Raw genomic sequence first — 25,805 nt, forward strand, 5'->3', positions numbered from 1 at the left:
TCTTGCAGTGCTTTTTGTTTAGGTTCTCCTGTTACCCAATGCATATTAATGGCTTAAAATCTAGCTTCTTAACTCAAATTGTTTGTTTAAAATCCAGTCAGTATGAATTACAAAGTCTCCCCATACTACCTGCAATTATTATGGGTCCTGCAAAATTTTACGTAATCTGACATATCATAAATCCGATTGTGCATCTTAACATTAATTATTTACTTTAGAAATCCCTTGACTACAAACAAATTTTTTTCTCAATTTAGTTTTGCATTTAATGCAGACAGTTTCGGGGTGTTTGAAGGATTGCAGAGTTTCTTGTTTACCAATTCCCTCTTCTAATCAGCTTGTGTCATGTTGTGATGTCATTTTTGAGTTGCCAAACCTCCTGCGCAGCTCATGGATTAATATTCAATCCCATTTCGCTAAAGGCAAACGTCACTGCAAATAATTGGCCTTAAATTGACTCCCCTAAAGCTCTTGGGCTTCAACTTGCGTTGGAATGCGAAAGGGTACTGGGACCCTTCATTGACGTTAGCCAGTATATTGCTGTGAACGCAACGAATGCAAATGGAAAGAACATCCTAGAATACTCGTCAAGGACAATTGGCCACTCTTCTTTCAGATAAAACTGAGTCCACGCGTTGTTATTCCCCTTTGTGATGATCCCGGCTGTTTTGCCATCATCTTTGAACAGATCAACATCCCCTGTCAGCTTTATCTGTAGGTTAAAAATGGAAACATCTTCATAAACTTTGGAATGGACTTAACGATCCCTTTCTGCTGGTTACGGTGTTTTGCATTAAGATGTTTGTTTATAGTTTAATGAAGTTACATTCCCTTAACCATTGAAGTTGTGAATTTAAATACTATAGACTTGGCACACTAAAAGGTTTAAATCAGGAATTATCTAAGAATAATCAATGTAATTGATCAGAGCAAATTATTACTATTTGTGCTCTAGAGTGCTGAAATAGCAGTATTATGATCATCAGCTGTTTTAACAATAGTCACTGAAAGAAGAATTATAGGATCTTAAGTCTTAAGGTCAAGAACATATTTATATGCAACGTACTCTTTCCAGTTTTTTCCTCTCTTTGCGCTTGATAACGCGTCGCTTTTTGTGTTTAAGGAGAAGCACCAGGACGTATTCCACGAATGCACCAGAAACAAACAGAACGCATCCCCAAACATACATGTCAATCGATTTTATATAGCTGACCTGCAGGAGACATTGAGCAATTATTATTGATTGGAAAAATGGCCTAAATGGATCAGTTGTGTATAGACGCTTCACTTGTGCAGAGCACGTGTCTCAATGCATGTTGATTGCAGTTTAATGAAAATGACTGTTTTACCGGTCTTTCGCGTAATGCTTGATGCCGTTTAAGCAAATCTGTACCCGCTTTGATGTATAGAAGAACAGGACGGTTTTAAGTTTCAACTCAGAGTTCCACGCTTAATGCAATCATCAGGCAACTGTTTTTCTTAATCAAAATGAAGCAGCGGGTGCTTTTAACCGCGGCATTTAGTTTAATGTAAATATTTTCAAAGCAAACTACTCCGTAGAGCATCTTGATAAAACGTTGTTTAGACTTGAGTGGAAGTTCGTTTGTTTAGATAAAGGAAATAAATTAATCTGGCTGCGCACACTGCTTGTTATTGAATTGAATCTAGCTGCTATGGCTAACTTGTGTAGAACATTACGGTTTAATGATTCAGGCAACTGCCAGAGATCCTCGCGTCATTGCAGCCCAGAAATAAACAGCAAGCTTTATACCAAGTGCTGAAATGCTACCTTTTAAAAACCCAAAATATAACATACGATAACGTGAAATTGAACAACGAATCAGTCATGAGGAGTTCTGCTTTCCATTGTTTATATCAATTAAACCAGGAATAGGTACCCAATTTTCTGAAAAATATTTTTGATTCATTTCCATCTCTACCTACTAAATCATGTTAGGATGAACATCTCATTTTTGAACTGCAACAGAAAGCTTTGTTTTTTCATGTAGCAAGTCACTTTTATCATGTTTATTTGTATAGTGACTTGCATGAAATTTTCTTTCATGAAAGGAAATACTATTTCTTTGATGACATCAGAAGGTCAAAAAAAATTTTATCCTACCTTTGGCAATGTATTGTTTAATCCACCTTGTAAAGTTATTATTGTCAACACTGATACTGCGCATAAATTCGTTCTGGCAGGAAAGTGATCCGGGTGGATAAAGAAGGTTATCCACGATGCGATTACAATAACGGTGCAAGGGAAGTACATTGCCGAGATGAAAGCACTCGTCTTTCTTCTGAATGTTATTTGTGCTCGCAACTTTGACCATTCCCCTAAACAAGAGAACAAGAGAGAGTGGCGTGATGATATGGATGTAGCTTAGCATTGCAAAGCTACGAAGATAAGTTGGCAATGTTAAGAAGTGGAGGAGATTTTGCCAATAGGCCAATGAAATTCTGGGAAAATAATGCAAATCTAAGAAGGAGCAACAGATGTTGCAAATTATAATAAAATGTATTTGCTTATGGCCATTGTTGGAAATATATCAACAACAGGTTACTGATGTGGATTTTAAGTTTAGTGGAATATTTTTGATTTGACTTTACCGTGGTTTTCATTCAGCACTACTTCGGTTCGACTCATCGGATCGATTTCGTAATGCGACAAGCTTTTGTTTTTAAAGGTGTACACGTGTCGACTGCTGTTTTTCCAATGGTATCTTATTTCTCTGTTTTCGAAGGCATCTACAAGAGAAAAAGGAAACAAAATAACCTACATCAAGCACAACGAGCTAGTAACATTACCTTCTTTACATGTTTATAGCGGACGTAAGTCTTTACAAGTGAATCTTTCAGAAGCAATCTTTGTTGTATCAAAGCGTGAAAGGCCTAAGAAGCTTGGTAATTAGGTTAATATATCTAGCAAATAGATTTAGTACCAGAATGAAAATATAATAGTTTGATTGGTTAAAAACACCATGGTGTTTTTAACATTGTTAAACAAGTGTTTTTAACAATCAAACTATTATATTTTCATTCTGGTACTAAATTTATTTGCTAACTATATTATCGTTATTCTGGATGAAGTACCACACGCAACGTACATATTTAATTGGTAATAAGGGGACGTTTGAAGAAACTTACAGCTTCCAATTGTTATATTACATGTTTGAACATCGGCAGGGAACATCTTGAGGTCCATTCCACAGGACAGCCTTAAAGACTCCCTTTAAAAAAAAGGCTACATACATGTTTGGAAAATGTGTTGCAAGGGTAAACGTACAAATGAAAACTAGAGCCACCGAGGTCAATTGAAAATAATAACATCGGGTGAATGATAATAAGCGTAGTTTAGTAATAACATTGGGTGTCAGTTATTAAGCTTAGGATGTCATTTAGCTTTATCTTGTATCATTAAAATTAGATGCCAAGTTCGGAGACTTTATTAGCGAAATGAAATTATTACCTTGAGCTATGATAGATACTTCCATTTGGATGAATTCTCAATAGTGACTTTTTTTCCTGATATTGCTTGTAATTTCCTCTGTCTGTGATAGTCGCCTCTTGGAAAAATGTGTCAGGAATCCAAATGTCCTTTATGAAATGGCTAGCATCTAAGTCCTTTTTATAGTCATGACGTAATCTCGGGTCTTCCCATTCTTGCATGAGAAATATTTCAAGTGTAAATGCCTAGAAGAAAAATGTAAGAATGTCATACTGTAAAAAAATACTTTGCTAAAACATCTTTGCCAATGAAAATAATCAATTTTTCTTTAATGATATTTTCTGTACAGCAAAAACAGTGAATTCAAAAGATGACAAAATGCGAAAGCGGACTTGGTGATTGTTGTAGTCCTACCAAACAGAATTACGATTGCCATTATGCATAATTTGGCTATCATTATCAACTAGAGCTCAAGAGCCACAGGGCCACAAATAAAATGAATGTTTGCATTGACCGAAAAAAACACTGCTTGTAAAAGCTGCTTCTGGTGTCAAAGTAGTAACTTACCATGTCTTCTATTTGTAAGTCCTCTATTGTTAGCACAGAAAACCCAACTGTAATATTCGTTAGATCATCTGCAATGTAAACCTTTCATTAGAAAAAGTAAAAACTTATCATGTCTATTGAAAAATAGTCATATATAACTGCCAAACTGGTTGACCCTGCCATCAGAACATACGGTAGACTAAGCTGATAGTGACAATTCAAAGCCAGCAGCCTATTTGAAGATTAAGGCCTTGTTCAGGATCATGAGTGTCAAGTAAGCAGTTCATCGCTTGTTCCTATTTACTTAATTTGGGGAGAATTTTTTTGGGAAAGCAACACTCCAGTAGGCCAGTCCAAGCAACGATCCTTCTAGTACGCTTGTATTATATTGGATAGATTTACTCTCAAGAAGGAGATTTACTGCTTCAAACATTGAATCTTACAGTAAATCAAAATGTAAAATTTGCAATGACGTACATGGAAAGTTAGGCCGGATGCGAAAATCATACTGGTCTGATTCCAGCAACCTTTTGACGTACTGCATTTCTATCTCATCGTCGCGCGGTTCACTTGAAGAAGAAACAGGTTATCTCAGCATATCGAACTCAAACAGTATTATTGTCATGACGCAATAACTTAGTTTAGACAATTTCAATTGACACGATCTTTAACAAAATCATCATCTGGCCTCCCTTTTGTTTAGTTTCACAAGTCTCTACTCATTATTCTGCTCACTATAATACACTTCTTTCTTCAGAACTTTTGATCGAGGCTGCAACAATGTCGTAGCATCGTTCCAACTAAAGGTATTCTATTATTCAAAATCTTCGATAAAATTTCCATTTTGTGGCGCATTTTAACTTTTTAAATATAATCATTAGCTTTCAGAATTGATATATTCTGAAGAAATTCGTTTACTTTGTATGACGATTTCCAAACAATGATATTATCACATACCTTTCCTCTGTAGTGGCAACGTGAGATTTGAACAACAGAAGAAATATATTGAGAATGGCCGCATTCGTGTACTTTCCCATAATGTCCCTGAATCCCCCCCTGAGAATCAAGAAAATTTTTTATCAGTCTCGTCTTATTATCTAAAACATCAAACAAGCAAATATGTTTACATTAACAGGAAATGCCAATCGTTAAACGTCGCCTTCTCGTAAGATGAAACTCATTTCATGCATATTTAATACAAATAATTTGTTGAGAGAAATCTACCGCCATACATTATTCAAAATGTTGATAAAGTGAAAAGAAATTTCCCTTTTCAATCTTGTCAATCAAGCATGACTTTAGGGAATGACAGCATGGTGACTGTTATGCTAATACACGCCGAAATTCGTTAGCCTACACCTCTGGATGCTTCAATCTGTCTAAAAGTCTTGTACTGGTTTTATTTTACAAACCTAAGGCTTATCTTGAAATATCCCCTCTTTTACATAAAAATTGATATGCTTTCTATGATTTGGAATGAATTTTAATCAAAGAATTCGGAGGTTGAGTGCATTTCTATACATTTCATTCATTCGTGTGGACCGTTACAAAAGAACTTTCAATGCTTTTGTTGATAGGACAAGTAAAGTTGGAAAATCTTTCTCTACAAACAAAATATACTTGCTTCAATAAAGTACCATTCATTATTTAACATAATTTTTGTTGAGTTTCCTCACCTGCTCAAAAGCTCAGAAAACTACGATAAGTTTATCTGAAAATTCTGTCCTCAGTCACTCCCCTTGCAGCTTCAGTTTCTTTTTGGAATTGAAAAGCCTCCTGAAAAATACAGAGCAAAGCAACTGAATAAGTTGTAGTCGATGTCATTAATTAGTCTTTTGACATAAGCGTTTCTGAAGAAGACGAAGATCGATCAAGTTCATGACAGTATTGATTAAGAAATTGGATGACTGTCAAAAATATTCAGGGCAAAAATTGGATTCAAATAAGAAAAGTGTCATGTGTAGATGAATTCATATCAGCGATGCTTAGAAGTTCTTTGAATCAGTAGCCTGACGTCTTATAGCATTCGCGTGCCTTAAGCTAGAATCAATGTTAAAAACGCGTTTTTGCAGGCCACAAGTGTTTTATTTTGCCAATTACAGATCAAAATTGGCATTGTGTGAACTTTCTGAAATCTTATTTCTACGCAGAACAGCTCAAAACCTGAAATCGGCTGAAAGCAATTAGATGAAGTATTTTAATTTAATTTTTTTGAATAACATTGGAAGGCTCTCTATTGATTTCACGCAAACAAATCAAGCTAATTAGGAAAGCGACTTGAGGAAGACTAATCATCTAGTCTATGAATGATAATGATATTCATAATCTTTATTACATCAATTTCATAATATTCAAATCCAATTCACGTAAAAGTGATTGAGAAATGGCATTTTCTATATACTGGCTTTATACAATCGCAAATTATTTTCACTTAAGGTTGACAAGATCTTTAACAAAATCAACGCATCTTTTGATTTTCGTGGAACTGTTGATCTGTAATGATAGGTAGATTCCTTATGCACAGGCTGATGTTTCTCACATTTTCATGACAGGTATCAAGATTATCGTAATCAGGCTGCTTGTAATGATGGCAATGGTATCTTTATTGTCACCATGGTAACAGGGATTATTATCATAATTGTTATAGAAATCAGTGTGACAAGATTGTGACAAAAGGTGAAGCGATCACCTATGCCACCGCCCTACCAGCGATGTCATATTTTCACATTGATTTTTCTTAATATCTAGCAAGTAGATTTTGTAATAAGCAAGAAACTTGCAGAAATATGGCAAAGTTTTTAATAAAACCCTAAAAAGTATCCATTTTACGACAAAATTCAAATACGCTCATTGAATTATCAGTTGTCTGCTTTATTCAAATTGCATTATTCAAATAACCAGCTAACTTTTTTATTTGTTTTCGAAAAATATTCTTTCAGAGTTAACTTTCCTTAGCCAGCTATGAAATGTTGGTAAGAAATTTGAATAAATTCACACTCAAGACTTCATAAGGTAGAAGCCCTATAGCTGTGTAAAGCTGTGACTTGTGTGGATATTAGAATCACTCATGTCACCCTAGGGTCATTCCTGAAGGCCAGTTTGCAATCACATCGTCAACATAGCAAAGACCATTCTCCCAATCACTATGTTTCATTAACATGGTGGTTTGTTAATAAACTAAAGAAAGCTTCAGACAGCGACAAAATCATAACCATTATTAACAAGAGGTTACCTCTAATGAAGATGCATCGAACTTTCTTCTACTTCTTTGCTATGTCTCTCTGTTCCTGCTGTTTGAATAATTGGCAAGGATAAAGCACAGATTTCTGTAGATTTCATACGCAGCTTAGTGGAAACTAACTAACACAACAATTACCCTTATTTGAAAGCCACAAAACTTTGAAGCTCATCTATTTTTAATGCGTCCCTCAATCAACATGCCAGTAGCAATCTTCCTTGAAGTTTGAAAATTTTGACGACAGCATTAGCTAAACTCACTACGCGCCTTTATGCAGACTTCTACGAGGTGATATTTCTCTTCAATTTGTTTCTCTGTTCTGCAGGTGGACTAGCACAAATTGGTGATACGCTTTCAACGAGTATGGTGTTGCAGTATTTTAACCTGTATGTCTATAAGTTGCTGGGTAACCTGCAACCTGTAAAAACTTCATTTATCTTTGAATGATATTCAGTAAACTAGCTACAGGAAAATCCATTAGACAATGCTCAATGACTTATTATAAATATAGTGGTCACTCTCTTAACATCGTATCAAATTGCCAATTCAAAACGTTGCTTTGAAAGTTATGCAAATCAGGTACAACCGCTTGTTATGCTTTCATTGTCAATTCAAAATATCATTGCCATTTTTGTAAGATACATTTGGCACTCAACAGAATATAAACATTTAAGTTTTTGCATACACATTTTGTCAAATTATCATGAAAAAATTGAAATTTTCACGCACCAAAATCTTCCTCTTCATGTTTTGCACTCGTATAATGCATAGATAGTAATTTCATTCATTTCCAAAGGAACGCTGTCTCGTTGTTATTAAAAGTTAAAACTCTGACGCTCAGTACACCACCTAGTTGGTTAACTATTTTACTTAATGTTTATGTGTTTTCTGACCACCTGCCAATGTTTACTTTAAGGGATTTAATTATTTGTCGTGTAATTTTGTAGAAGAGAGTCGGAAAATCCAAGTGGTAAAAAATCGTTTTTTTCTAAGTGTGTAAAAGCAGCTAATTTGCGATTCTTTGTGAATGTAATACTTTTAGAAATTTCATATATTGGAATAATCCATGAGTTTAATTAAAGATGCGATTGTTGTTTTAAGACAGGGAACCCCTTACCAAAATGTCAAGATAGATCTTGACTTAATCTGAGTACCACAAAACCTGGCAAAGAGGATGTATTTAAGATCCTAGAATACAGATACCTTTAAAGAGGTTCAAAACATTGATCCACTTCTATCCCAGTCCCAGGGGACCTATCTAACCAGAGTGTTGCAACGTTGTATTAATATCTTGCTAGTAGGAAAAAGGGTTTCTAAATACTGCAAGAGACTTTCTAAGAAACAAGACAGATTCATTGATGCGCACTTGATAATTCAATTTATCTTTGGGCCGAAAACATCGTCATACCCTTGACATTTGGAATTCATTGACAGTGATCGATAGTATTTCAAATTGTGGAGGCGAAAAAAGGTTGCTCAAAGGCCATGTTCTGATGTTATTTTCTTTCACCCTTAATTAAATATGCCTTAAAGCTACAGATCTATAAGCATTGAGCTAACTCATAATGTTCTTTAATAAATTTATCGTTAAATGTTTTAAGCTGTGGAATTTAAAAAAATGAAACTGAACTGAACTGTATTGGACTGAATTCCATGGATATGTGCATTAGATTAACTCACAAATGCTGTCATCTCCAAAATTGTGCTTGCCTACCTCGGGTATAGGCCTTTTCCACCCTGGATACTAAAGCCTCAAGAAACTTGCGGTTTAGTATTACAGCAAAGATATTTGATTGCAGACCAATCACAAAACGTGTTATTTTATTGTATTTTAATTCAATTGTCGAAATTCAAGTACTTGTAACATAACATAATAAACTAAACAAGTAGCTTGTAACAAAAAAACATATCGTGGTCAACATTTTGTCATTAGATCAGCTAAGAAAAAGGTTTGGCAAGTTTTGTCTGGAGAGGCTCTTTAAAAATCCGGTTTTCAGCATTCTTAATTTTCTTTTCGCTTTTATTCCTTTTTGTCTCTGTCTTCGTCTGCCAATCAATGCTCAATCGATGCTGTTTACTGTTCGTAAATTTTCAACGAACCAAATTTCCCAAATCACATCAATTGGCATCGTAGGCATCGGCAGGTGGCATCGTAGCACTTTAACAGTTTTTTATCTGTCCTTAAGCATTTCATATTTTTGTATAAGGCTTCTTGAATTAATTTTCAAAACAATTTTAATATATATGTATTTACAAGCTACAAATAATATTATTGAAAATAAAATTTCGGAGCTTTAGCGTTGTCAACAACAACAACCGTTGCTGTGGAAGAACGCTTTTGGCCTAGCCACAACAACCACAAGCTGCAAGAAATGCAGCACTTGATAAGCTTGAAAGTATCTTAGCTCTTCATAGTTTCTGTGCAAATTTTCGATTTTGTTTTGCGTAGATTTCGAAATATTGCGAATCGTTGAAGAATATGGCATCCCGCATTCGATACTGCACTGACTTTGAGAAGTCTGTGCTTGTGAACAATTTCGAAAAGCGGGGATGGATTCCATGCTCACCAGACGAAGACTGGAATTTTTACTGGTAATTTCTTGTTTATTTGACATTTCTATGTCATTTCACAGCTCTTCTCATTATAGCATTTCTTTCCATTACGGTCCAGTTCTTATCATAGTCGCTTATTATCGATATTTGTTGTTCCCGCTCATTTGTAATTGACGTTTGGTGTGGGGGCAGGGGCGTCGGAAGCATTTTGAGGCGACGGGGCAGCTACTCAAAAAGGGCATATTACTAATATTAAAATTATAACGAAAAATGATATAACATAATACTTTCGTAACGAGAAAACTTTTAATCTAAAAGGCCATTGGCATTTGCTGGAGGGGAGGAGGAGTACCTTAACATGATGAAAGGTAGGGGGCGTGCCATTTTTAGGGTCCCTTTTTCTGAAAAGTGCGGAACTATTGGTATCAGTTTTTGAAAAATGTGCAGAACTATGGGTACCATTTTCAAAAAATATTGCAAAATTATTAGGGAGGGAGATTGAGCATTAACAAAATGAATGTCCAGTTAGAAATGGAAGTATGAAATATGTGCAATATTGCGATTTTTAGCAAAGGACATGCAAAATTTGTTTGATGATTTTGTTGTACTTTAAAAATGTTATTTGCTTTGCGGGATTATGGGCATAGTTTGCATCATGTTTGCCGAATTATCGATCACATTTTTTTTCAGACATATGTGGAATTGTGGGTCCAAATTTTATAACCAAAATGGCACGTCTCCGTTCAAAATTAGGCTTAGTTAACCCCCTCTCCCACAACCCCGTGGGCTGTTGGCTGTCATGTTGTATAACACTGCATTGTGCTAAAGTACGTTCTGCAGTTCCAGATGATTGTGCAAATGTATTGTACAATTGCAATGACTTGTGAGCTATGGCAGGCATTCTTTATGGCATTCAGTTGAAGTCATGATTTTTTTATTGGTATGGCAACATCTTTCTTATAAATTCTGATGACTTTGCCAAAGTTCATCTCATTTTTAAAAGCTTTTAGATTACTTCAATTGAGGCTTCTACTAATTAACTTGGATAAGTTTTACGTATTGCATTAGTGTTTGACATTCTATACTACAGTCCGTTAATAGGGGCCCCATCTTAGTTTTTGCTTAGAACCCCAGATGCCTCTGTTACGCCACTCACTTTATTCTACTGTAATTTCCTACATTTGAGAGTGTTGCCGAAAGAAATAGCTTTATTGCACACAAACGCACCCAATGTTTTAATTGCTTTCATTTTGTTCCTAACGGCACTAATTTTTTATCTCATCCAAGAGCTTGACATTTGACATTTATTCCATTTGCATAAACACAGTGCCATTTCACAATGGCAAAGTGTTGCCCCCACTGCCTCTGTAGAGTCAAGGCAGGGGCAGCTGCCCCTGCGCTTCTGTTGTCCCTGTGTGGGGGCCATGAAAGTTTTCGAAACAATGGATTTCTGACAATTTCTGGACGTAGCAACAGAATTCAACACTTTCAAAAATGATGCAAGGGATATGAAATTTTTATAAAGTTATAAAAATTTGTGGAATTCTTCACCTGTTGTCTTGTAAAAACATCTTGGAATGAAGGTTCTATCAACAATTTTAAGGCACGGAATTTTTGCTAAAAATGGTCCGAACCCCTCCTCCTTGATTGCCCCCCTCCTCCCCTCCTCCTTGATTGCCCCCACTTCAAAAGCACTCGCGTTCTAAAAAACTTTCAGTTAAAATGCATCAATGGAATCCATGATGGCACCACTAGAAGATGTGAATTGAATAATAATGAGAACAAAAATAGTGACAAATGTTGCTAACTTTTCCCTAAGTGCTCTCTCTACCTTTCTTTTGCGGGCAATACATTTTTTTCCAAGGTGGTCAATAGCCTGTGTGAAACAAAAAAGCCTGTCTAAGCACTACTACACAGTCATGTCACACCCAAATCTCAAAATACAGAATCCTTTACCAGATGTGCAGGGTTATTTTGGAAAAAATATCTTTGTGTGCACTTGCCAGTCTGGGTTGATTGCAAAACTGAATCCCAAAATATATCAGGACTGTAATATCCATTTCTACAGTCAAACCAGTCAGGTGCTCAGAACTCAAATTTGCAAATTATGTTTGATTGCGACCTGAACTTGGGTATTCAGCAAGTGCAAACAGTCTTCATAAGATATTTCAATCACCACTTAATTACTGTTAATCTATTACCATATAGGGCAAGTGTGCAAACAGTGCGGCAGCTGTTCAATGTTGAAAGTGGATACAGAATGACAGATGATCAGTAAGTTTTACTTGCACCTTTATGCATCTACCTTTGCGCAAATTGTAATGCCTCTCATTGAATTTTGTTTTTCTGTAAATGTCAATATTGATGCAAAGATTTCCAACGCTATGAAGTTTCAGAGTTCTTGAGGTTTACCTTGATGAAAAGGGAAATGACCAATTACCCAGCAGCATATGTATAGTGCCATCGGAATGAAATTCATATTGGGGGGGGGGGGGGCTGCCCATTGTTTTCCTTCTCATTCAATACACTGTTATAAAGGAAACATACTACAGTTTGACAATTATTGGGGGGGCTCCTTTAAATGCTAAAAAGAGCATGCTAATCGACAAGATGATAAAAGATTAGTAAAATGGAGCACTTTAGCTAAAACTTGAATTCAGTAAGGGAAATGACACAAGACTGGACAGGATTTGGAAGTGTTTACTGAGTGAGAATATGACACAATTAGTAACAGTACTCATTCGACACTGTTTGTCACAGACACCGTTCAACACAGAAACCAGTGACACTGTTTGTCATTTCTCTACAAACTGAGCTACTTGGTCATGTTCTTCAAGCCAGGTCTCTCTCATACAAATTCAAAGCATTTTCATTCATCATTCTTTACACTTAAATTTGACTCATTTTTCCAAAGGATAACAAACCACTTCCCAAATCATTATGAGCTGACTAGAAAAGATCTTATGCTGAAAAATGTAAAAAGATACAGAAAAGAGCTTGAGAAAGAGGGCAGTCCATTTGCAGAAAAGGATGAAAATGGAAAATATGTCTACTTAGGTTGGTCTTCTTTTTGGCTATTAGACTGATGCTAAAGGATTTCTCATAGTTATTTCAGGCTTCCATTTCTTAATCAGATTGTATATGTATCATTCTATTTTGTTGACAAATGATGAAAAATAGAGTTGGATCCTGCTACGTTTCAAAGGAAGGAGTTGAGGATAGGATCCAACTTTGCAAATGCCAACTTATTTGCGGTAAAATTATTTTTTACTTGAATAAGGGAGGAAAATTCAATGAGAATTTAAAATGTTGAAATATTCTGGATAGGACTTAATGAGATTAGGAAAAAAATTCAATTCACAGTTTCTTTTTTTAATTTTTATAGATTTTGTACCAACCACATTTCTACTACCTGGTGATTATAATTTGTTTGTTGAAGAATTTCGTAAGAATCCTTCATCAACATGGATCATGAAGCCTGCAGGAAAATGTAAGTTTTCAGAATTTACCCAATGAGAGAAGCCTCTCATTGAATTCTGTACAAACAGTTTTCATAAGCAGGATCATTATCAAAAGGCTGTTCCTTGTTTACTGCTTGATTGAAGTTGCTACCCTTTACTGCTTGATTGAAGTGGCTACCCTTTTCAAATGATCTTTCATTGGATAACATCCCTCAGTAATTTGGCTCTAGTGTTCGAAAAACTGCTTCAAAATAACTGGAAGTAAAAGAGTCAGCTGCCTTTTGGCATTAAAAAGTCGGACTAAACCCCCAGATGTCCCCCAGCATTACCTCCCTGCTAAAAATAATCTATGTGCTTTATTCATTGGCATGCTTTTTGTATCCATAAGTGAATAAGGTGTTTGACTTTCTTTTTTTAAATTTTTGTAGCTCAAGGTGTCGGGATTTTTCTAATTAATCGTCTTTCACAAATAAAGAAATGGTCAAGAGACGGTAAAGGAGGAACGTGAGTCTTTGTGGTGTTTTATAGCTTAAGTAACTTTATTATAGCAGTCCTTGCCACAGATTAGCTGTATCTCCCCAAATATTAGTTGGTTTTGGTACTCTTCTAAAGATTCTGTGAACAATTTTTTGGTGGTACAAAATTTGAAAATGGCTTTGAAAAAAGCAAACATTTTGCAACATACTTAAAACTTTTTCGTCTAACACTTCTCAGAGTATAAAACGTCAGAGTAAGCTTCCAATAGGCACGTGGTACTGATTAGACAAATATACCGGGTCATTTGTTCACGTGTTTCTGATTGGCCTATTTTGATCCACAACTGGGTGTATATTTTCCATCTTGTTCTTTCTGAACCTTCTTCTTAAGTTTTATACGCTTGGAAGTTTCAAACAAAAAAGCTTTTACCTATGTTCTAAGACGTTTGCTTTTTTCAAAAGCATTTCAAAGATTCTGTCTAACGTCTGGTCAAGCAAAAAATTGTTTGACCTAATTAACATTCAAAATTGGTGGCTCTTATTTTTACCTTTTGTTAAAGCTTTTCTGCTGAACAAACGCCCTCGCCGAATTTTCGGCGTTGGCTGCTGACCGCCCTTGCAGAATCATCTCTCATCTCTCAATCAAGTTCCTATTGAAAGCAACGCTATTATTCTTCACTATTAAAGTTGTAGGTCATTGCATCAGATAGTTTGTTTATAAATTGGTGGTAATCAAACATTTAGAAACCCAATGGTTAGGCAATTGTTTACCCTGGTTACCAGAGCCTCAGAGAGGAGAGGAAGGAAAAATGGGGAAGAGTGATTGCGAAGAGAATGGGAAAGGAAAGGTGAGATGTGAAGTGATACCCTTATACCACCCTCAGGCTCTGCAGGACTTCCTTTTACAAGTATTGTTGGACAGTTGCCCTCGCAAGCACATCCACGCGGGCAGTTCATCACCCTTATGAAATTTCTTAACAGAAATACTTTGTCATCTTACATAATTATATTTTTGTTGCAGGTTTCTGCATACAGCGTCACGTGACACATATGTCATCTCAAGATACATTGACAATCCTTTGCTCATTGGTGGGAAGAAGTTTGATCTTAGGCTCTACGTCTTGGTCACCTCATACCGGCCTTTGAAGTGTTATCTGTAAGCCTGTATTTTTCATTCATGAAAACATTAGGATATAGTTGCTTTATCATTTTTGAATAATCAATTTCCAGTTTTTGAATGATTTTTAAGATAAATGATTGAATAATCATCTAATTCTAAATATTCGGGTTTTCCCCGCCAGAAAATTGGTCATATCGAGGTAATCAAGATAGAATATTAGTTGCTTTAAGATAATTAACTAAATGGATTTCTCGCCAAAGAAATAAAGGTTTTTGTATTGAATTTTGAGCAATACAAGAAGTGAGTAATTTATGGAAGGGTTTCGCAAAATGGATTTTATTGCCATGATCTTTTCTTGTCGTTATTTCGGCACATTGCATGCTGAAAATTAAATGTTTTCGTTAAATGAATCTTAATCTGGTTTGAGGTTAAAGTTATCAATTTGCTTTCAATTCTTCATTTTTGAACAAAACATAAATACAATCCGTTGAGGTTAAAGCCTTTTACAGTTCAATTTTTTACTAAGCTATGCTTATACTTAAAACTTATATTACTATGCTTATATAACTAAGCTATACATAATTTATACGCCTTGGGGTCGGCTGAAAGGGTAGGTTATAAAAAAGCTAAAAACATGAGCCATAATCTGGATTTGGGATCCTATGGATCCTTAACTGATGCCATGGTGCCTTAGTATATAAAGCACAGGTTTCATCTTATTTAAGTAATATTTTTACAGGCTATTCAAACACTGGGTCACAATGAGTACTTTATGTCTTCCTAGTAATCTTCCAGTTTCTTTTTAGAATGTGTTTAGTGATGTGGCATTTACTACATCTCTTGGAAAATGCATTCATCCAAGCATAGTCCTGACACTATAATAGACATCCTTTCTTACATTTGTAGGATATCTTTATGTAAAGGTCTTTACTTTGTGTTCCCTTTGCTTTTCAATATGTATTCAATGTCAACACAGACTTCATATCATAGCAAAAATTTGCATTTTGCAAAGTATATTCCCATGTTTTCTCTCTTTTGCAGGTATAAACTTGGATTTTGTCGATTTTGCACTGTAAAGTACAATGCAGATGTCAACGAATTGGACAACATGTTTGTGCACTTAACAAATGTTTCAATTCAGAAACACGGTGTATGTAGGCATTAATAAATGTTTAAATTCAGAAACATGGTGTATGTAGGTATTAGCAAATGTTTTAATTCAGAAACGCTCCCTGCGTAGTTTAGTAACACGGTGTACAATAGGCACCAGCCATCTCTTTGCACCTTTGGAATAAGGCAATTATGGATCTCAACCCTTTGCCTATGGACTAAATGCTTTATATGATGGCAAATGCATATATCAGAACTTTTGTATAAATTGTTTCGAGCGAGACGGAAGCAGAAAGATTCTTTATTGCAAATAATATTTTAGAATGTGTTCTCCAGGCTGTAAGCGATAGTATTTTTTAAAAATATTTGGCAATTTCTCTTCACTTTAAATTTTCAGTCATTGTTATTAATGATATAAGCCTTACGACTCCGCAACGAGAAATCATTCGCCAGAATACGACACTAGGACGTCGTACAATTGGCTGTGTTTATTTGTAATATTAGTTGATAAGGTATGATTTCGCAAAAACATGGTTTTTTATAGGATAACTCCTTTTAAAAAGGATGACATTGATTTATTTAGAAACATATATTTTTATAATTTGAAGTATGTATTGTGAGAATTTATTAACAGTTTGCTAAAGTTTTGTTATCTTTTTCTGAAGGATGAGTATAACTCAAGTCATGGCGGTAAGTGGACGGTGCATAACTTGCGAGTCTATCTTGAAGGAACCAGGGGCAAGGAGGTATTTTTAATTATCTTTTACTCAACGTGAATTCTTGCTATAAAAAGCACACTGCATAATTGCAAAAATTCTGCATCGCTTTTTTTTATGTTTTGATGTAAAACAATGAGATGCATTCTACTTCAACAGCTTCCCATTTGAAAATACATTCTCGTTCATTTTGAAAACTTGGTATACCAGGTGAAAGCAGCATGGAAGGCTATAGCGATTCAATGTTGATAGCAGAATTTTGGACTTGAGGGTGAAGTTAAAAAAGCGTTTTGGGAAGTGATTTAGCCCACTTTTAGTGTCAAAGAATCTCGAGAAGATTTTAGTCGTGTGATATTAGTTACACCGGTTTATTTTGACGCGCTTGGTATAAACTTGCTTTTTTATTAACACCAACTTCAATTTATGTTTCTACATTCAAAATATGAAATGTTAAGGTTTTGATCAAGATTTTTGATGCAGGAATTTTGTTCTTCATCTTTTGCTCTTTGAAACGTAGGTTACCGAAAAACTGTTTGATGAAATGGACTGGCTTATCGTGAATTCACTGAAAGCTGTGCAGGTATTTGTCTTTCTCTAATAGGCCCCATGATTTTCTTGACAACTTTTGACAATGAATCTATTCTGTTGTCATGGTTGCGATGGTTGTAGCAGATAAAAGACAACGTAGATTTGGTCTGTTTTCAGGAGACATTCACCAGCATAGGTCCTTCAATCAGGTGTGAAAATTTCAAAGTAACATTCATGCATATCTATTTTCAAATTAATCGATAATATTTTCCTAATCATAATCCATTAAGCATTTTTTGGCTTAAGGAAAAAATATTTCGGGGAAAAAGGAGGCGTATGTTATAAATTTTCTAGAACTGTTCTCTCTGTGTTACTGCCTGTCGAATAATTGATATCAATTTCAAAACATTTTTTATATAAAATCTCCCAATCGGTTATTCTCTACGACTGATAATATCTCCGGTGCTCTTCAAGCTAAAAGAATCCCTTTTCTGGTTCATTTTTTGTAAAAATAAGCAAATTTAAGTTCAGGCTGACTGCTCTCAATTTTTTCGAAAATCTGTGGCTGGATTGTTCTTAGCAGTGCTATTGCTAGCTATTTCGCTCCAGGGAGGTGTCCAGGCCCCATTTGCAAACAAAGTGACTGAGAAAAGCTTCATTTGCCTACAGGTTTTTAAAATTCACCGAAAAGGCACCCACACATGGCAAAAAATCCTCGTTATTGTGATGAAGCGTTGCTTAACATTACATTAAGTAGCTCAGCTAGAAGGGTTAGCTAGGTACCTAGACGAGTTTTGAATTTTTCCTAGACCTTTCCAACACTGTTTCGGTACCTTTGTTTCAAAAGGATTTTTCTTGGTCTATTTCTATTGGCATCGCTTCTTAATTTTGCTTTCTCAAGAAATCAGCTTCATTTTCTTTTTTAGAATGTTATGACAAGCGATCGTCATTGCTTTGAAAACTATGGGTAAGTTTTGAATTTTTTGTACAACGTTAAGCCTTTTATTATGAAAAGTTTTTTGAGATTATGAAATGAAAACTTTTTTAATTTACGATTGATTACAAGAAACACAACACTTAGTTTTGTAAAAGGGAAGAAATTACACTAGAAAAGTCCTGCAGAGTTTTAAGTAATGACTTTATTTAATGAATGTTTGACCTTGGATCACATAACCTGAAAAAGAGTTATGAAATACCTGTAACTGTGCAAAATCACTTAAATTTGTTATTGGCTGAAATATGGGCAGATAGACACAGACTCTTTCCCCCAACAAATTAAAGTTATTTGGTCTAACCTTTATAAATCAAGCCATAATAAAGAAATCCATCAGCAAACTTTAAATCTTTTATTCGCCAAATTTTAAAACATATTTGACTAATTTTGCATGATTAGGGTATTCTTTAAGGTTAAGGTAATCGAAAGTAAAAAATTCTGAAAAATATTTTTAACTTTGCACTTACGAAATTTATCCAACCAACAACTTTCAAATTAGCTAAACGGCTTCAAATATTTAGGACAGACAAGGACCAGCACTTTTCTTGAATCGATAATATAGTGGTATTTTGTCGTTCAAGAGGCCACTTCTTGGTGGCTGGTGAGCAAAGCGGCTTGAGGCCTCAGCAAAACGCCCTTCGTCTAGGTCATTGCTTGGCACAGTTACAAGTTTGACATCAAGTAGAGTTCTTTGAATTATATATCTTGGCTATTTCCTGGGAGGGCACAATGCGGATCTATTGCGATCCACCACTTTAAGCAGGTCGTGTTTTTCGAATCTCTAAATAAAATTAACAAGCATTTTCGTATAGTAATAAAATATAAATCGATTTGCTTTAAGCTCTCTTGTTATCCCATTCATATTGGGTATCATTCGATAGAAGGAATGAAAGTTTTTTTATTTTGGTGATCTCAGGCAGCCCAACCCCTTTTAATGAAACAAAATTCTGATTAATCTTCCAATACAATTCGAATCATGATAATCTAGTGAAATTCATTTTTGAATTTGTTTGTTTAATCAAGTTATTGGGACCCAAAAATTCCCAAAAAGCCAAAATGAATTCAAAATGCATTCAATTTGTTATAAACGTTATATCTTTTTTATTTCATGAGAAACTTGGATTAGCCTTAAGTACTAAAAGTTTCTTAATTTGACACCCAAATTTGCCTTATTGTTTTGAAGTTGAGCATTTTTGGAAGAATATAAACGCAGATCGGCACCGAAAAAGACCACGCGGATCAAGACCCAAAGTATGCTATCTTTTCTAGAAAAAAATCAACAAAATAAGAACCTTTGGAGTACTTTTTTAAAAAATTTTAAATTTTACAGCCTCTTAATTTTTCTTAAGCTCAGTACTAAAGTTTCTTAAATTCTGAGCATCTTTGTACTCTTTTGACTGAGTTTGAATGAGACTTAGTGAAACTGGGGAGTTAGCGTTTGCGGAAACTTCCAATGGTTCGAGTCATCTTGGATTAATTTCTAAAAAGATGATAGGGTGAAAGAAAAGGTCGTGAAAATTTAAATACTTTGTTAAGAAAGGAAAATTTATGCCTGTTATTAAATTTTTTTTCTAAATTTTATAGACTACAGAAGAGAAAGAAATTCTTGCGTTTTCAGATTTGCCCTGCCGGTCATCCCGGCTATCTCCCAGTCGGTCATCTTTGATATACTAATTTATGATACTCATATACCCGTATACCCACAGATTTAGTTAATTATCTAAGTCTTGTAAGACATTCGTATATGATTAGTTCAACTTACCGTTCGTGCTTCTTATTAGCAAAATAGCCAACCAAATTATCATAATGGCAGAAAATCATTGTGGGCTCCAATGCAGCAAGCCGAAGGTGAATAGTAGCGACATTTTCAGACAATATATTTGTGAAACATGCACTTTATCCTGGCACTTTTCAAGCACTTTTCATTTCAAGTATCAGTTTTCATTTCAAGCATGTTTTTATGTAAAATTCAATGAAAGAGTAAACTGATAAGATGCGGCAAACAAGCAGCCAGTCAATGGAGAGGAATCTTCTGTTTGAAAATAAAAGAAGTTTATCCAGAAATCGCATTTCTTTTAAGCAGTTAATTCTAAAGAACCGGCGGATTCCGAATGACGACGAATATTAGGAAACAGCACGAAGCTTAAAGTTAAAGCTGTGGAAAGCAAGACATTTTGAAATCTAACGGTAAACATTTTTAGCCGAGAACAAACCCTTTTCAAAAGCACGTTCGTGGGGATAGACCACAGTGGGCTTATTGAGATTTCTTTGTACATCATCGCTTTCAGTAAGAAGTAACAGAACTGTACCCTAACGATCGAGGATAGGATAGGATAGGATAGGATAGGATAGGATAGGATAGGATAGGATAGGATAGGATAGGATAGGATAGGATAGGATAGGATAGGATAGGATAGGATAGGATAGGATAGGATAGGATAGGATAGGATAGGATAGGATAGGATAGGATAGGATAGGATAGGATAGGATAGGATAGGATAGGATAGGATAGGATAGGATAGGATAGGATAGGATAGGATGGATAGGATAGGATAGGATAGGATAGGATAGGATAGGATAGGATAGGATAGGATAGGATAGGATAGGATAGGATAGGATAGGATAGGATAGGATAGGATAGGATAGGATAGGATAGGATAGGATAGGATAGGATAGGAACTGAAAGGAACCAGCGTTTGGGAAAATTCTGAGCAAAAGAGTTCATTGGAGTCAAGATTCCTCTTTTCTTTAGAAGGGCACTAGTCAAAACCCCTACCCCCTTCCTCTACAAATAACAGTGAACAGTCCAGTCCAGCGCTGGAGCAGATGTATGTTTATTGATGGTTGAGGAAGGCAAAATTCATTGCAAGCGAAGAAAAATCAGACAATGCATTAAAAATCGCAAAGAGGAAGGATGGCCAAACAAGCTGACATTTGAGGCAGCATCCTAAAAACGCATGTTTGCTCAGGGCCAGCGAGCCCCCTCCCCCCCCCCCCCACTTTTCTGCAGAGCTAAAGAGAATTATTAAGCAAAAGTGGAAATAAATGTAGTATATGATTCTGTAAGCAACTTTGCCCAGTGTTCTCTTAAATGTGTCCTTAGCTTTACCTCGGTTGCTATGTCTTTACCATAGAAGACATATATAAAATTGAATTTGGGAATTAGATCGAACAAATCGATAATTGTCTAAGTTTTGCAACGAGTAACATCTTGGCTTAGCAAATGGATCGAGAAACCTAGTCCAGAATAACATGGTGCCAGCACAAATTGAAGGAGTTTCGTTTTTTCCATTGCCTAAACTTGGCACACAAGGTCTATTTGTTAGCGAAAACTTTCTCAGAAACATTATAAAAAGAGAGAAACCAGCTGTTGAAGGAAAAGAAACAGCTGGAAAGAACTTTTTTGTGGATATGAGAAATAAAGTATGGGCAGATTTGTTTTTAAAAAAGTACCATCAAGAAAACTTCAGAGTTTGGATAATCCATTCCTACTAAGAAAGAAAAAGTATCGACGCAATTATAAATTCTATTTAAACTCATTTTGACAACCCCAGTTTGAAGGTTTTTCAAATTTTTGTTAAAGCACTTAATTTCTGAAAAAGTTAAGATCAGATGTTACAAAGTTATATCTTAAATGTACAAAACTGCTTAACTTTTTATTTTAATTTATAGTTCCTCTGTTGATATTTCAACGTTAATGTTTTTTATTAATCCGTGTTTCATTTATTTTCTCCCCCATTCTATTTCGAGTACTTTTAAAATCTAAAAAGAAGGTTTTATTACGAACTTTATGATAGTGGTTATTCTAAAACTTTGCAGAACTTTTCTATTCCAAGTCAACATCACAATAGACGCGACTATGCGACACCTTCAGACAAAATTCATTTTAGATACAGTTTCTGGCCATCCCTAAGACGCCACAACTTTAAAATTCCAAAAGATCTTTCCTAAGCCGTTTCAAGACTTTAATATTTTGGCCCCTCCACTTTCAAATACGTTTCGCAGGCCCTGTTGCTGAAATGTTGGTTGGAATGTTGGCGCTTTTTCCTGGGCTCAAGGCAATTTTATCCATCCCGCGCATTGAGCCGTGAAAGTCACAAAGTACAAAAACGTCAAGCCCTCGAATGCATTTCTTGCATGTACTTTCGTCATTCCATTCATGCACGTAGTCATAGTCATCGTGTACTTCTAGAAAATTCAAAAACATGCGATGGTTAAAATTCTCATGCAGTTCTTTTTGGAAAACTACAGTAGAAAATAAATCTTTAATAAAAGTCGTCTAGGGAACAGCTGCTTCACTGTTGACACAGAACTGTAAGTGATACCCCCAAATGAGTTCCTTTATGAAATCGAATGAGCTGCATTTGGGGCATCATTGTGAGGCAATCTGTAGAACTGGAATTGCCATGAAATTAATTTTATAGAGATCTTGGTTTCGGGTTGATATCGTCGATTTTGCATCTCACTATATACTGACCTTTTTCAAAAAAGAATCTCAGATTTGCTTAAATGTTTCTAATTCAAAATTTAATAATGTTTCTCAAAACATGAGCGGAATCGATTCCAGTGCAATTTTCACCAATATTTAGTTCTTTATGCTAATTTTCAGTGATGTTTTGACGGATTGTTCTTAAATAGACTGGGTCCGAGTACCCCAGTCTGAAAATAGCATTCAGGGGCAAATTTGAGTTGTAATCTGACCCTTATCGTTTTCAGTGCACCAAATTAATTATCTTTGACAAAATTCAGTTCTTTATCTTTATTTGCAGTGAAATTATGATAAATGCTTTTTAAATGGATTGGGTCTGAGTACCCCAGTCTAAAAATAGCATTCAGGGGCAAATTTGAGATGGGTTCTGACCCTTATCTTTTTCAGCGCAACAAACTGGGTAGGTGTGGGAAATGTCATGCTGGTATCACGATTTGTATGATTGGGCCTATTATTGACTTTAGAGCCTCCACTATTCGGGCTTTTTCTATAGACTTTGTCTTCATATAGACAGCCTAGGACAAACGCAGCAGAAACAAATTAACAATGAGCCTCGGTGATTATCCACGATATCGTTCACTCTAAATTCAACTACATTTTGCATTCTTTTTCAATTTAACTATTCTTAAAACACAAAACTAATCTTTTTCTACATAAATAGTTTATTGCTCTTATACAAGAGTAGTGAAATGGTGTAGGTTTGGACAACAATTGATACATTCCTATGATTGCTTTCTGTGGAAAAAATATTTGCTTTCTATAATGGATAAGTTTATGTGGACAGGGGATATAAGATAATTAATTTTGCTCTGATAAATGTGACTACTAGCAGCAAATCTACCTATACTTATAGATTACGTCATCAGATCACAAGACCCTGTGTCATTACGTCGTATAATTTTACTCGCATGTTTTAGCTGTCAGGTTGAATTTGGTTTGCAATTAATTGTCAAATGACTTTCCGATGTCCAAAACAGAGCATCTGGTGCTGCCTCCAGAAAGCAAAAACTGGTCATATGGTGTTTCGATCGGAGTATAGCCAAGGTCCTTGAGCTGCTTAGTTAGAGATTTTGAAAATTTGTTCCCTACAATTATGTGTTTTCCTTCATGTTCGTAATTCACTGAGTTGCATGCAAAATTGAAGGCGTCTTCTTCGGATAACGGGATACATTTGTTGCCACCAACCTGCCGAATGCGGCTGTTTCCTTCGTCGTCGAAAGCTCCTGGAAAGTACATCAAGTGGCCTAGCGAAAGGCTTGCCAGACACGTGTCGATATGGTAGAAAAACTTGTTCACCAGCCTCATCGGTGAGAGGGTGTCATCAGACAACTCCAATACATTCTTCAGGTAAGGGTGTGCAGCGGCATCACTTCTAAAGCCATGTGCAACAAAATAATGTGACTTATCGTATGTTGACATGAAATCACCACATCCCTCGATATGTACGCCTTCTTCGCTAGGGTCAATCACATCAAAGTCTCGTTCTGCGAAAAACTTTTTGTAGAACTGCGATTCTCCAACTCTTGGCTCAGCCCCAAAGTTTGCAATTACTGCTTTGTTTTTGTAAATAATTGCAGCATTGGCGCTGAAAACCATGTCAACTAAATCAGGTTGTTCTTCGATGAGTTCAATTTTGACACCCTTGTCTTTCAGAGTGTTGTAGAGATTGTTCCATTGTTTTACAGCAAGACTGTGAGAAACCGGCTTCTCCATCCGCATATGAGCATTCAAAAGAAAATGCTTCACCTGGAAGTATCTCGGATAACACATCATTAAATGTTTCCATGGTCCTGCCATATTTACCCCACAGAAAGTTTAGATCTACTCAAATGTTTATGTCGTGAACCTGTGTAAGACCACGTTGCTACCTATCCTTGATTTGCTTGTTGTGATTCTTGCGCAACATGTCAATAGATGCATCAATAAATAAGACGAAACAATCAAACACACGTGATCATAATTAAAACACAACAACGGACTTTTCTCTGTTTTCGCCCTCGGTTGCAAGCCGATGCCGACGAGGGTGGGAGGGTGCCGCAGCCGCAGCCGATTCTTTGACCTCAATTCAAACTACACTCTTTTCTACTCCTGATATCATTAATTTCACTTTCTCAATCGTGATATCATTAATTACAGCATTTAGGGTGCCATGTTTTATTTTAAACCCTAGGAAATTTTCCAGCAGAAATGTCTAGTGGTGGGTAGCAAATGTTAAAAAATAGTGCTACTAGAAGTATCACGCAAAACAGTTATTTTGGCCGTCTAAGAATAAAACAATGTTGAAATGAGAACCACATTAAGAACTTTTGATCAGATATTGTTATGTTTGTAGATTTTTGACAGTGTAGTGACAAAAAGAAACGTCAAATGTAAAGCTTTTTATAATATCATGAATAGCAATTTCAGTTCTGATTGCATATGAATGTTGGAATTTGGGGGCTAGGGGGCTGGAATTGTCAAACTACCAAATCACCTTAATATAGTTTACTAAAAAGGACGCAATAAAATGGACAGCTTCCTATTGTCTTTCCCAGGTATATTTTTATCAACTCTCAGTCAGAGACACAAGGTGACAATTTTCCAAATTCCATGTGACATGATTTGATTAGGCCAGTTGTCTAAACATAAGCTTGCTTAGCAATGCTGAAATGTGTATTGTTTAGCTCTAATTGCCTCAGTGAACTCGGCATTCTTGTCCGCTTTGAAAAAGGGAACAAAGCCCCTGGCTTATCGGCCCCTGTCTGCCTCTGCTTGTTCGCAATTTCTCAAGGGGCTCCACCTATGTAGCCTCACTTCTCCGGGGTCCAGGGGGGGGGGCGCTTGTCCTTGTACGCCTTGTACTTTGGTAGAGGTACACCCTTTTTTACATACCAAACTTTCTAAAGAAAAGAGACTTGATCACTCTTGTTTAGCTGGTAAATTTGAGTATTCAATAACAAAATATGATAAAACGATTAAATCTTGAAAAACGCTTACAATTGCCATAAAATTTTAGACGCAACCAATATCAAACACCTTTTACCTTCCATTATTAGATAAATTCCAGGTTTTTGAGAAACAACGAGTGCTGAAAACGTCTGCAGCATTGAAAAAATAAAATTATTAATGTTCACCTTTGTTTGTTAA

General features: G+C 35.7%; 2 protein-coding genes across 7 annotated transcripts in view; one reads left to right on the forward strand and one right to left on the reverse strand.

Moving 5' to 3' along the window:
• On the reverse strand, positions 1-20,373 carry LOC135682186 (gamma-aminobutyric acid receptor subunit rho-1). Of its 4 annotated transcripts, none has more exons than XM_089112878.1 (12): positions 19,953-20,373; positions 7,227-7,284; positions 5,670-5,770; positions 4,952-5,048; positions 4,472-4,563; positions 4,016-4,083; positions 3,470-3,693; positions 3,148-3,230; positions 2,611-2,748; positions 2,123-2,337; positions 1,067-1,213; positions 1-712 (listed from the first exon to the last, which is right to left on the reverse strand). In XM_089112878.1, the coding sequence occupies exons 4-12, from the start codon at positions 5,029-5,031 to the stop codon at positions 479-481; spliced, it is 1,281 nt and encodes a 426-aa protein (XP_088969004.1). In that variant the 5' UTR covers positions 5,032-5,048; positions 5,670-5,770; positions 7,227-7,284; positions 19,953-20,373; the 3' UTR covers positions 1-478. The 4 variants fall into 4 exon arrangements, with proteins under 4 accessions (XP_088969004.1, XP_088969003.1, XP_088969005.1 ...); XM_089112877.1 differs by lacking the exon at positions 19,953-20,373 and adding an exon at positions 7,962-8,283; XM_089112879.1 differs by lacking the exon at positions 19,953-20,373 and having other exon boundaries at positions 4,952-5,049; positions 5,706-5,770; positions 7,227-7,366.
• Positions 7,428-25,805, forward strand: part of LOC135682189 (polyglutamylase complex subunit TTLL1) — a 22,072-nt gene continuing 3,694 nt past the window's right edge. Inside the window, exons 1-11 of one of the 3 annotated variants that reach the window (XM_089112880.1) lie at positions 7,428-7,520; positions 9,682-9,824; positions 11,994-12,059; positions 12,700-12,842; positions 13,171-13,275; positions 13,675-13,750; positions 14,744-14,878; positions 15,884-15,992; positions 16,618-16,698; positions 17,186-17,248; positions 18,123-18,163. In XM_089112880.1, coding sequence (XP_088969006.1) covers positions 9,712-9,824; positions 11,994-12,059; positions 12,700-12,842; positions 13,171-13,275; positions 13,675-13,750; positions 14,744-14,878; positions 15,884-15,992; positions 16,618-16,698; positions 17,186-17,248; positions 18,123-18,163 — 932 coding nt within the window. In that variant the 5' untranslated portion in view covers positions 7,428-7,520; positions 9,682-9,711. Of the gene's footprint in view, positions 7,521-9,549; positions 9,825-11,993; positions 12,060-12,699; positions 12,843-13,170; positions 13,276-13,674; positions 13,751-14,743; positions 14,879-15,883; positions 15,993-16,617; positions 16,699-17,185; positions 17,249-18,122; positions 18,164-25,805 lie in introns of those variants that run through there. The other 2 variants (XM_065196965.2, XM_065196964.2) reach the window with 2 other exon arrangements.

This window comes from Rhopilema esculentum, chromosome 16, assembly GCF_057945365.1.
Source record: "Rhopilema esculentum isolate cy_ngs chromosome 16, ASM5794536v1, whole genome shotgun sequence".
Taxonomy (NCBI): domain Eukaryota; kingdom Metazoa; phylum Cnidaria; class Scyphozoa; order Rhizostomeae; family Rhizostomatidae; genus Rhopilema; species Rhopilema esculentum.

Coding starts and splice junctions, on each gene's coding strand:
- LOC135682186 (XM_089112878.1), bottom strand. CDS start 5,031: ATGGGAAAGTACACGAATGCGGCCATTCTCAATATATTTCTTCTGTTG. Junction 3,694..4,015: donor ACTTACAAATAGAAGACATG/GTAAGTTACTAC, acceptor TTTTTCTTCTAG/GCATTTACACTTGAAATATT. Junction 1,214..2,122: donor TAAACAATACATTGCCAAAG/GTAGGATAAAAT, acceptor TGTCTCCTGCAG/GTCAGCTATATAAAATCGAT.